This window comes from Dromiciops gliroides, chromosome 6, assembly GCF_019393635.1.
Source record: "Dromiciops gliroides isolate mDroGli1 chromosome 6, mDroGli1.pri, whole genome shotgun sequence".
Taxonomy (NCBI): domain Eukaryota; kingdom Metazoa; phylum Chordata; class Mammalia; order Microbiotheria; family Microbiotheriidae; genus Dromiciops; species Dromiciops gliroides.
Genome location: NC_057866.1, coordinates 19,583,839 through 19,596,368, shown reverse-complemented (window position 1 = coordinate 19,596,368; position 12,530 = coordinate 19,583,839). Strand labels below are relative to the sequence as shown.

The following is a 12,530-nucleotide window of genomic DNA, read 5'->3' as shown; positions in this document are numbered from 1 at the left end:
TTCTCTCCACTCAAATATCGGGGCTTCCTGCGTCCCCACAGACCAAGCTAATCCACCAGCCAGGGCTGCGGCTGGTGGGGGGGGGGGAGCAGCTCGACCCTCATCACAGGCTATCCCGGATCTCTCGGGTAGCTCCGCTCAGGTCGGAGGGAGCTGGGGTCCCCCAGCTGTCTGACCTGGCTTCTTGTACAGCCCAGGGGGCTCTTGGGCTCAGCTGAAGCAGAGGGGGACGGGAAGAGACCCTGAGGGCCTAAGGCTTTCTAATCTCAGCCTAAAGGTAGGGTCCCCAAATCAAAATAAGTTTCCACAATGGAAAATAGCAAATAGCAAATAGGTCAGTTTCCCTGGAATATTGATGAAATGAGGTTGTGAAAATCTTGTATCAATTATAATCAAATGAGTTTTTTATTGTCCTAGAGCAATAGAAAAGTCCTGTAACTTCCTGAGCAATTGTGTGACATGGTTAGAGATATGAATTAAACACTAATTTGATAGTTTGCATCTGATTACTTGATAAAGTGAAGTTGTAATGCAAAATGATGAAGTGGTTAAAACTTTCCACTGTTCAGTTGAACAATGGGGGAGCTTAACTAATGTGGGTGTTATGAGACTAGAAAGAAGATAGATACAAGACAAAAGAGATGGTGTAGAAGTAGAATTGAAAAACAGTAAAATGCAAAGAGGAAGAGTAAGGTCAAGGAGAAAGGAGATTAAATGATGACTTTGAGAGTGCACACATGAGTGACTAGAAGAATGAAGCTGCCCCTCAAAGAAGCAGAAAAGCTAAGATTTTTGGTTAATTTGGAGAATGGGGATAATATTTAACTTCTTAGAGAATCCATTTGGGATTCAAATGGTCCAATTTTGTGGAGATGTCCAGTGAGTAATGTGATGTGGAAATTAAGATGATAGGAAAAATAAGAGATAGATATGAAGATTGAAGAGCTACATAACTAGGCAAAATAGATCCATGGATGGAATACTTGATCTGGCATCAGACCTGAATTCAATTTAGACCTCTGACACTTTTGGGTTTTGTGATCTGGGGCAGGACACTTATCCTCTATTTGCCATAATCCATATGTGTGTGTGTGTGTGTGTGTGTGCATAAACTCATATATAAATATGAGTCTATATATGTGTATGCATATATATGTATATGCATGTATGCATATCTATATATCTATATCTAAATCTCTTTATATATATGTATATAGAATTATTCAGAAAAGTAATGGAATATATTGGTAAATCATGGAATTGCTTCTTCAAGAAGCTTCAATGATCACTACTTATGCATTCTGAATGTATTTATCTACATATTTAATTTTTTTCAAGTATAAAATTGCGCCAACTTATATTTTCGAAATGAAGAGGCATATCTTAGCACTCATTATACAGGGCATTCATCACCCATATCTGATCTTCTTGCTCTTTACTCAGAATTATCTATTGAAAATATTTGAGTTCATCATTTTAGAAACTAATGCAATCTTCTATTGGCAAACATGTCTTATCAAATTACTACAATATTTTATTCATTCTCAACATTTTAAATAATAAAAGATGAACAATAACTTCTTTGGAAAAGATATGACTGACTCAATTATCAAACTGTCCTATTAACCACATGGAGTCAAGATGCAAAATGCAGCAAGTTCAATTTCATTTATTTTAGTCCAACTCAGAAACGATGAAAAAAAATCAACTGAGAGAATTTTGAATTATTTTATTAATTTATAAGTTTATATGCTACAACAAAGTAAAAATAAAAACGTTATCTTAGGTTGATATTGACCATCAATTTCAATTAATACTATTTTTAGAAATCCCAATCACTTGGTCACAATTTAAGTCAATTGCTGGATCTCTTAAAGTAGAATTTCTCAATATTTTGTGGTTTAAAAACATTGAAAATATTTAATTACCTTTTTCTATGTCATTTTGGTTATTATTATTGTTATTATTATTATTATTATTTGGTGAGGCAATTGGGGTTAAGTGACTTGCCCAGGGTCACACAGCTAGAAAGTGGAAAGTGTCTGAGGCCAGATTTGAACTCAGGTACTCCTGTCTCCAGGGCCAGTGCTCTATCCACTGTGCCACCTAGCTACCCCCTCATTTGGGTAATTATTTCACATTTCCAGTTTCTTTCATGAGGGAAGACATAAATTTTTTCCTTAAAAATAATTTCATTTATTTTATTAAATGCCATACTTTGACTATTAAACTTTTGTTGGCAAGGTACTGTGTCTGCCTTTTAGTATGATTTTCAGCTTTTCCATAGCTCTCCTTCCACAGGTCAAGTGTCTTAATTTCATGGCAGCAAGCACTGTCTGCAGTGATCTTTGAGGACAAGAATACAAAATATGCCACTTTTCCAGCAGAAATCCATGACTGACAGTTGGGCTACTAGGAAAGCTGAGCCCCACAGAATGGATGCTTTCAAATTGTGATGCTGGAGAAGACTTTGAGAAATTCCGTGGACAACTAGAAGACCAAGTCTGAGAGTACTTAAAGAAATTCATCCAGGCTATTCAATGTAAGGTCAGTTCATGTAGTTTGGCCAAATAATGAAAAGATGGTACTCACTGGAAAAGGCTCTGATGTTGGGAAGGATTGAAGGTAAAAGGAGAAGGGGATAGCAGAGGATGTGATGGATAGTGCATTGAAACAATGAATATGAACTCGGACAGACTTCTAGAGATAGTGGAGGATAGAAGGGCCTGGTATATTATGGTTCATGAGGGGTTGTGCACAACTGAACAACTGAACAGCACAACAACATTCATGGCTTGGCAAGTTTCTTTATCTAAGATTATGTTATTTAAGTATTCTATTTCTTCTGTCAGTGAGGGAAGTATATATTTTAGTAAATATTTATCCATTTATCCATTCCATTAAAATGTTCTGTTTTACTGGCATGTAATTAGAAAGCAACTCCTAAAAATTATTTAATTTCATAGTATTTGATCATGCATTAACCCTCAGATATGTGCAATTTTTATTTGTTTCTTAGGCCTCATTATTTAGACAATGATTTCTGAATTGCTGCATGACGTCCTTTTTCCTTAGGCTGTATATCAAGGGGTTAAACATTGCTGTGACTGTAGTATAGAAAAGAGGGGGAATTTTGCCTGTTCTTGTTAAGTGATTGGATTTTGTTTGAAAATGTGCAATTATCCGAGAACCAAAAAATAAGCATACAACAATAAGAGGGGAGGAGCATGTAGAGAAGGCTTTGTATCTCCCTGTAGCTGATGGGAGCTTCTGGATTGTGATGAGGATTCTAATATAGGATCCAAGTATCAGAAGAAAAGGAATCAAAGCAAATAAGACCACATCAACAGAGACAAAACATTCTGTCACAGAGGTGACTCCACAGGCTGCCTTCAGTAGTGGGGGGAAGTCACAGAAAATATGATTACATTTATTAGAACCACAAAAGGACATAGAGAATACTTGGTATGTCTGCCCTATCTGTAGGGGGAATCCTACTGACCCAGTAACCAACTACCAGATGAAGACATGCCTTGTGGTTCATGATGAGAGGATAATAGAGTGGCTTACAGATGGCCACATAATGGTCATAGGCCATAACAGCCACGATCAGGCACTCAGTGACTCCCAGAATAAGAAAGAAACATAGTTGTGTAGCACAGCCCACCAGAGAAATATTTCTCTTCTTACTCCAAAGGTATTCCAGCATTCTTGGAAGAGTGACTAATGTATAACAGATTTCCAAGAAAGAAAAGTTTCCTAAGAAAAAGTACATAGGAGTTTGGAGAGTTATATCTACCTTAGTTAGAAGAAGGATAAAGCCATTGCCCAGGATGATGCTCATGTAGATAACTAAGAAAATCCCAAACAAAAAACCTTGGAAATTGGGAAAATCAGAAAATCCTATAAAAACAAACTCCACTCCAATGGTATGATTTATTTCTGCCATTTTTTTCCCTGTTTTTTGATCTTTGAACATAGTGAAGTTCAGACAGGGAAATCATTGAGCCATCTGAGAAGTAGAGTCCACCTCTGAAAAATAAGGGGTTAGATAAAATTATTTGAAATATTCATTTTATAGGGACAGTTAGGTGGAGCAGTGGATAGAGCACTGGCCCTGGAGTCAGGAGTACCTGAGTTCAAATCCAGCCTCAGACACTTAACACTAGCTGTGTGACCCTGGGCAAGTCACTTAACCCCAATTGCCTCACGAAAAAAAAAAAAAGAAAGAAAGAAAGAAATATTCATTTTATATCTGACATTATTCTTTTTTCAGATTCCCTCAAACTCTGACATAATTTTTCTTTTCTCCTTTCTAGAATCTTTCTTTTCCCTTATGACTCTGTTTCTGTCTTTTTTATCTCTGTATGTCTCCTTTTCTATTTATCTGTCTCTCCCTCTTTCTCTGCCTGTCTTTATCTTTCTCTGTCTCCTTGTCTCTGTATTTCAGTCTTTCTCTACCTCTCTCACACTCCTTGCCTCTGTAGAATAAAATGTGTATTACAGATATATGGATAGACATAATATGCAAGAAAATGTGTTTATATGTAGGCCTGCATATCTCAGGCATATATATTCTGTGTTTGTGTATAACTTTACATGAATAAGTGAAGAAATTATCTTCTCAGGGTCATGATGATATGTAAACTGACTTAGAGTTACAGACTGTGGATTAGATGAAGAGATATTTTTTAACTGGTTCTTGTGGACTATCCACTTCTTCAAGAGAAGGCTCTTCCATTGACAGAAAATACTCACAAATGCTTTTTGTTTTTAGTTTATGTTTCTTTGTCTCATTTGCCTTTTGAAAATCTGTTTTTCCTTTGTCTATGGGTCTGATAAAGGCAGTAATACCTTTGACCTTGGAATTTTGAATGATAAGGACAGTAAGAAATAGAAATCCAGGAAATGGAACCCAGTTTGGTTGTTGTCGCCAATGCAGAATTGATGCCCAAGGAGCAAGGAACAAACTTTAAAGGTGAACTTTTGGACCCTTCCATCACAACCTAGCCAATATCTCTGCCCTTCTTATACATGGGTTCCTAGCTATCCACTGGCAATAATTGGTTTTGCTTGTTTCTAGGATATATGATTTAGAAGCAGTTCAGAAATAGACATTCAGTCACAATTTCAAAGCTGGTAGCTTTTTCCAATAAACCCTTTAGCCAAATATCCCTGAAGTGTCTCTCTAAAGGTGGCTCCCTGATTCTCATATCATTAATTACTGAACTTATTGCAACACTCTTCTTGGGCTTCATCTTCCTAAATCCTTTGTCTCTTTGTTTTGACCTTTTAAAATTCTCAAGGTCAATCCATAAACTGGCTTCGCAAAATGGAATGAGTAAAGAAATCTGAGATCTCCCAGATGAGAACAAAGCAAAGCAATAGTAGTTGAAGCTAAAAAGCTGTTTTGATAGACTTCAGTCAATAAAATACCATTCTCTTATCCAGAAGCGGTAGTTGAATGTTTGCATATGCTTCAGAGAATGTCTTTATAATTCACTCTCTTAATATGTCATAATTCTTGATATTCAGGTTCTCCAGGTTTTCCACATGGAAAGATGCCACCCAAGACTCTAAGATCCCACTCACACTCACCCACCCACCCTCTCACACTTCCTCCCCCATAAACATATTTCTCACTTCCATGACAAGATAAATTCTTAATACATAAAGTGCATATTGAATAATACTTAAATACAGGTTGAATAATACTTAAAACATGAAATATTTTCTCTAATTGATAAAAAGTCATTTTTCATTAATTTTGCTTCTATAATATTGAAATGACTCACTCAAAGACTTTCTTCTAACAATTTCTTACCCTGGCTTGAATTTTCTTAGGGATTTCATCTGCATTATCCAATTAGCAGTAAGCATCTTCTCTGAGAAGCTTTGTTGGAGATGATCTCCTTCTGGCACCTTGACTTAGATGCTCCTGATATCGTAAGTGCACAATGTTGTTGCCAAAGTAAAGCAGCATCTGGGTCAGTATAACTGTTCTGTCCCCTATGCTTAGAGGAAATATTGTAAATCATAACAGCAGTAATGTTATAGAAATCCAATCTCAGCCTTACTTGTTCAAGACCATTCTCTCATAATCATGGGCCAGAAGCCACCATAATTCATGTGACACATTTACTCTTTTTAAAAACACCTTCCCTGTTTTGACATTCTCAGTAGTTCTTTGCTCAAAACATTTGAATCTTATTATTATTATTGATTCTGTTTTAATTCACATTTCAAATTATGTTGTAGAAAATTGTTTTATTCTCAAAATTCTTTGAACCTGATTCAAAAAAATTGGGTTGAACTGTGGAACGGATATGCAATGCAAACCATAAAGGAAGCCAAATTAAAAACAAAAAAAGCGGTTATTATTCCATAGATTACTATGATTTTCAAATAATTTAACTTGCTAGGATTCACGTATTTCCCAATGTTCTCTATCTACTAGAATACTGCCCTTCCTTGAAGGGTCTGTTCAATTTGTGATTATATTCACTTATAATAAAATCTTATTTGAAGAAATATTGACAGTAAGGTAGTCGAATAGAGGGATGCTCATATAAACCTTTATAAAGCAAACTTCACAGACATAAAATAGCAATGTGCACAATTTCTAAAAATAGTAAATAAATAAATGAATTAAATTACTAATTTAAGCACTGGTAGATACCTGAACTTAATTTATTTAAATTACTTTTGTCATGAAGAAAAGACTTATGAAAATGATTTGGTCCTTCCCATATAGAGGCAGCAATCTAGAAATGCTTGCATAACTTTTCACAATTGTACAAGATGTGATGGCTTCTGAACATTTGAACAGAGGTCAAATTCTCTACATGGATGTTTTCTTTGTGATCCAACAGGACATGCTCAAAAAGACAGAAGCTAAAGGTGAAACAACGAAATAGCACTTGCTTACTTTTCTTAGAGACAAATCCAAAAGTGCCGTTCAGCTTCCTTTGATTTGTGTTTTTTAAAAATACCATATTCATATGATAAATTTCATGATGATACTCCTTTACAAGTTTGCAAAGTAGTATGTCTATATATATAATTACATATGTTTTTATAATGCAGTTCCATTAAGTGCAATGGAAATTCTTATTATATAAATATAATATATATACATATATATGTGTATATATACATATGTGTGTGTGTGTGTGTGTGTGTGTGTATATATATATATAAATGAAGTTCAGAAAAGTGGCTTGTTCAAGCTGACCCTATAAGGAAGTGTAAGGATTGGAATTAAATACCCATGCTTCTAACTGCACCATTCTGCTTCTCCTACAGCTTCCCAGTAGCACTTTGTAAATATGCACAGTACCCACTTGTTCACCCTAAATGATCTTTGAGTTCAAAGCATTGAGATATCTTTAAATAGCATGTTTCTCTCTCTAGCCTTGCTCTATGGGGCAGTACATCACATAGGTTACTTTTCACATGTGAATAATCCTCTAATCATGCAGCCATAAGGCAGTGAAGTTCATTAGATAGAGTCATGCATTTTGTCAAGGGATCGTGATTTCTTGTTCAGCTCTGAAACTCTGCTTTATTGGAACTTTGGGCAATTCATTATACTTCTTATAACTTACTGCCTCAAAGGCCTATACTTTGGTCTTCATGGGGTTTCAAAGAGCAAAGTACACTCTGCAGAACAAAGTATTGCATCTTTGTTTATTATTATCAAGTATTTTACTACAAATGAATGGCTAAGTTTATTTTTGAGAGAACTTGCATTACTTTTGACCAACCTCTTATTTGTAGGATAAATTTGAATAAAGCACTTAGCTTACTTGTCCTCATAGACTGTGGGAATCACAGTGCATTGTTAATGTAGTGGTATAGTGTGATGCAGTGGGGGAAACAGCAAATTAAATCAGGCTCATAAAATTATTATTGCAAAGTCCAGTTTTCCTGAGTATTTATAGGAACTTGGGTAATTTCCTTCCTTTTTCTTGGCCTTAATATATAATTCTTGGGGACAAGATGTTGACAGAAAGAAAGGCACTGCATAATAAGTACCCTTTATTGTCCTCTGTAGCTCAAATCCTCATGATCTTATAAATTGTGTAATGTTATCTCTTAAGAAAAAATACATGGAAGATGTAGAGTAAGAGCATTTAGACTCTCAAAAATAGTGTCTTTATATTGAAGGTTTCAGTCATTGCATCTTTGTCTTAAATCAGACGATAGATTTCTGTTGCCATTTTCCTCCCTAAAGGATGTTGAATACAATTAAGTTGTACAGAACAACTATGTCAGAAGGCTAGGTGCAATATTGAATGTGGCACTGGATTTAGAGTCAGCTAGATGGGAATTCAGATCCTGCCTAAGAGAAATAACTTTCTTTTCTTTCTTTCTTTCTTTCTTTCTTTCTTTCTTTCTTTCTTTCTTTCTTTCTTTCTTTCTTTCTTTCTTTCTTTTTCTCTTCCTCCCTTCCTTTCTTTTTCTTCTTTCCTTCTTCCCTTCCTTCCCCCCTTCCTTTCTTCCCTTCTTGCCTCTCTACCCCATCATTCAACCTCCTTCCCTCTACTTTTACCTTCCCTCCCTCCTTCCCTTCCTTCCTTTTTTCCTTTGATTTTTTTTCTAGTTATCTGGCTGGCTGGCTATGTATCTATCTTTCTGCCTATCTATCTAAGGATGTAATTCTATCTATATACAGTGATATAGAGTTGAAATCTATCTATCTATCTATCTATCTATCTATCTATCTATCTATCTATCTATCTATCTATCTTTCTGTTTCTCCATTGTTATTTATCTGTGTCAGACCAGAAGATTGTGTGTTAGATCAGATGAATGAAGGAACACCAAAACTTTGTAGGTGCCAGGACTGAGCAGGCCTTTAAAATATTGGAAAACAAACACTTAACAACCAGAAAGAAAGGAAAAATAGCCAGAAGCAAGATAATGAGAGCAAGATAGAAAGACAGACAGTCTATGGTCCTTAACTTGGTAGTACCCTACCCCCTTGCAATCAAAAGTATTCTTTGCCAACCTGAAATGGTGACCCAGACTTGGGTAATGAGTAGCAAACCTCCAGATTGTATCCAGTTCTGACTCCAGTGTTATTACAGGGGTTACCTTGGATCTTTTTCTGACTAGGTGTTTAGCCCCTTAATTATCCCTTGACAACAAACTGCTCCTAGTGTCCAGCTAGCATAGCCCACTGCTAGTGCCATTTCCATTTGTCTCCTGGACACCTCCTGGCATATACAGACCTCCTTTTTGCTTTCCTACTTTGCACAGTCTGGGCAAAAAAGGAATTTACTTTTCTTTGTTATTCCCACTCAGAATTCAGTTTGACAAGTTTGTGCTGTTTTATTTTTCTTTTTAAATTGTAGAAAAGGAATATTGGAAGAGTTTAGCAAAAATGCTGGTTTGATTCCATCTTTACTCTATTCCCTATTATATGACTTTTTACCTATTATTCAGTCTTGTGAAAATATCAGGGTTTTGTTACAGTATGTATATAAGACATGAGTTGTCTCTCTCTGGTTCACGGAACCATTTTGGTGAACATTTAGATGCTTACAAAGAGTTGATATTTCTTCATTAAAATCAAGTTTTGCCAGTGTATTCCCATTTCCTTTTTGAACAGGTTTACTAAAAAAGTAAATGAAAAGAGTGCTGAAGATGTTATCTAGCTATATTTTATAAAATATTTTACTGAAAAAGTATAGTATTCTTGCTTTGAATATGGAGAAATATGAAATATATTATCACATTTTTTTTTTATTTAGAACTGTATGAAGGATCAGACTCGAATAACAGTTGGTGTTGATTGAATACCAACATGATAGGAGATATCAAATGGTATACATCAGAGACCTGTTTTTGGCCTTCTCCTGTTTAACATTTTTCTCAACATTTTGCAAATGATATAAAGATGGCAGGGAAATCTGTCACAAAAGATAACAATAAAAGGATCCCAAAGGATCTTGTCACACATGAAAAACAGGTTGCAAAGACATCACAACAATGAAATTCAGTTGGAAATATTATAAAGTATTATATTTGAATGCAGACAAAATAAATTTCAAGTAACAGATAAAGAAGAAATAATTAGACATCAGTTTGTTTTGGAAAAAATATATCTAAGGACATTATATCACATCAATTTAAATATACCAGTAATACCAAGTGGCAATCAACAATGTTTAAGCCATTGTGAACTTCATTAAGGTAAAAAGGCTAGAAATTCATCTGGAGTTATGTATTATGTTCTAGAATTGATAATTTATGAAAAGTTGGTGAATATCAAGAGGAGGACAACCAAGGTGGGGATGGTCTTAAGTATAAGCTATATGAGGTCAGTTAAAGGAATTTAGCATATTTACTTTGGGGAAGAAAAGTCTCAGAGAAATATGTCCACTGTGGGATTTTTTTAATATTTGAAAGATTTACATTTCAAAGAAGGATTCGTTTTATTCTTGAGATCATGGTGAATAGAAGTAGGATGAATGGGTAGAAGGTGAAAAAATACATTTTGGTGTAAATGCCAGGAGAAAAATAACTTGATACCAATTAAAATATTGAAATTAAAATTGAAAAGCGTTCTCTAAAGACTGATAGGTTCCCCCTTCTCAAAGGTCAATAAGCAAAAGTTTGGAAGATCACTAGTTAGGTTATATGTTATATTGAGGATTGCTCTACACTGTGTGCTGAATCAGATGACTGCTGATGTCCCTTGCAAATTTGAAATTTTGTATCTTTCAATCTAGATAAGGCAAAACACATAGATATGTAAAATATAAAATGTAAAAATGTCAATATGTGCTTATGAATGTGGTTCAGTATTATAAGAGAACCTTTTATGGACTTGACTGGAATCTTTAAGTAGCTGAAATACCCAGTGGCCTCAATGCTATGTGTGGTGTAGGTACTGACATTTTTCATTCTGAATTTTTCAAATATTTGTCTCACTTTCTCCCTTTACTCTGAGAGGCAAGATAGTTCCTTAACCCTGGTACATTAAAGATAATATCATTTGTCTTCAGGTACCACAAAGCTAAAACTGACATCATGTTAGGAATAGAAAGAAGTATCACAAAGATTAAATATCAATATGTGGGAATGATGAAGTTTGCAAAGTTGTGTTGGGGATTTTATTAGAAGTTTATTTTCATAGGATCCATAAGATAAATGAATGTGAACCCAGCTATCTCTAAGTTTATCTATTTATTTCCTGTTATTACACATTTAGATAATAATTTTTTTATTGTCACAATGAAGTCCTTGTTCCTCAGGCTATATATCATTGGGTTACACAATGGGGTCAAAGTGGTATAGAATAGAGAAAGAATTTTGTCCCTTCCTGCTGAGTGGCTAGATTTGGGTTGCAAATACACAATGATGCCAGAGCCAAAGAATAGGCCTACCACCATGAGATGAGAAGAGCAAGTAGAGAAAGCTTTAGCTTTCCCTATTGCTGATGGCAGCTTCAAGATTGTAACAATGATATTGAAATAGGATGCACATATCAACAGAAAGGGAATAATGCCAAATAGTACAACATCTGCATAGACAAAGATCTCACTGATAGAGGTGTCACCACAGACCACCTGTAATATTGGGTAGATGTCACAGAAAATGTGATTGAGTTTGGTAGGGCCACAGAAGGGTAGAGAAAAAATCTGGTATGTTTGTCCTAACACAACTGGTGTCCCAATGATCCAGGACCCGATAACCAGCTGAAGACAAATCTTGTGGTTCATGATAACCAAATAGTAGAGAGGCTTACAAATAGCCACATAGCGGTCATAGGCCATCGCGGCAAGGAGGAAGCATTCACTACCTCCCAGACCTAGAATTAGGCAGATTTGTGCAGCACAGGCCATCAAAGAAATATTTCTCTTCTGGGTCCAAAGGTTTATTAGCATTCTGGGGAGAGTGACTGATGTGTAACAAATTTCCAAGAAAGAAAAGTTTCCAAGGAAATAATACATTGGAGTTTGCAGAGCAGGATCAACTTTTGTGATTATAATGATAAGTGCATTTCCTATGATGATACTCAGGTAGATAACTAAGAAAATCCCAAAAAGGAGGCCTTGGAATTTGGGAATATCAGAAAATCCCAGGAGAATGAATTCATTCACATCTGTGACATTTCTTCCTGCCATTTCAGAACAGATGAACAGCTTCCTGCATCTGAGACTTAGCATTCCCCTCTGTAAAATAAGGAGATTGGACTAAGTAGTTCAGACTGTTGCATTTAGTCTTGGCTTTCTATATTCTAAGCTCACCGTCTGCAATGACACCTTGATCTATATAATCATTACTCACAGGTCACTCCAATTCTTTTTTCTTCAAATTTAACCTTGATTATCATTATCATCAGCAGCATTATTATTAGCATAGAATGCTGGAGTGAGAATGATCCAAGTTCAAATCTGGCCTCAGACACTAGCTGTTTGACACTGGGCAAGTTATGTAGCCTCCATTTACTTTAATCCACTGGAGAAGGAAATGACAAAACACACCAATAACTTTGTCAAGAATATCCCATGGGGGCA

General features: G+C 35.5%; 1 protein-coding gene and 1 pseudogene across 1 annotated transcript; both read right to left on the bottom strand.

The window, feature by feature from the left end:
* Positions 1 to 3,015: 3,015 nt before the first annotated feature.
* On the bottom strand, positions 3,016 to 3,949 carry LOC122731888 (annotated as a pseudogene).
* Positions 3,950 to 11,192: 7,243 nt separating this feature from the next.
* LOC122731887 (olfactory receptor 10AG1-like) lies at positions 11,193 to 12,137 on the bottom strand. The gene has a single exon (XM_043972138.1). It carries the CDS (start codon positions 12,135 to 12,137, stop codon positions 11,193 to 11,195), a length of 945 nt encoding a protein of 314 aa, XP_043828073.1.
* Positions 12,138 to 12,530: the final 393 nt, after the last annotated feature.

Excerpts from the sequence above, each read along its gene's own strand:
- LOC122731887 (XM_043972138.1), bottom strand. The coding sequence starts at position 12,137 with ATGGCAGGAAGAAATGTCACAGATGTGAATGAATTCATTCTCCTGGGA.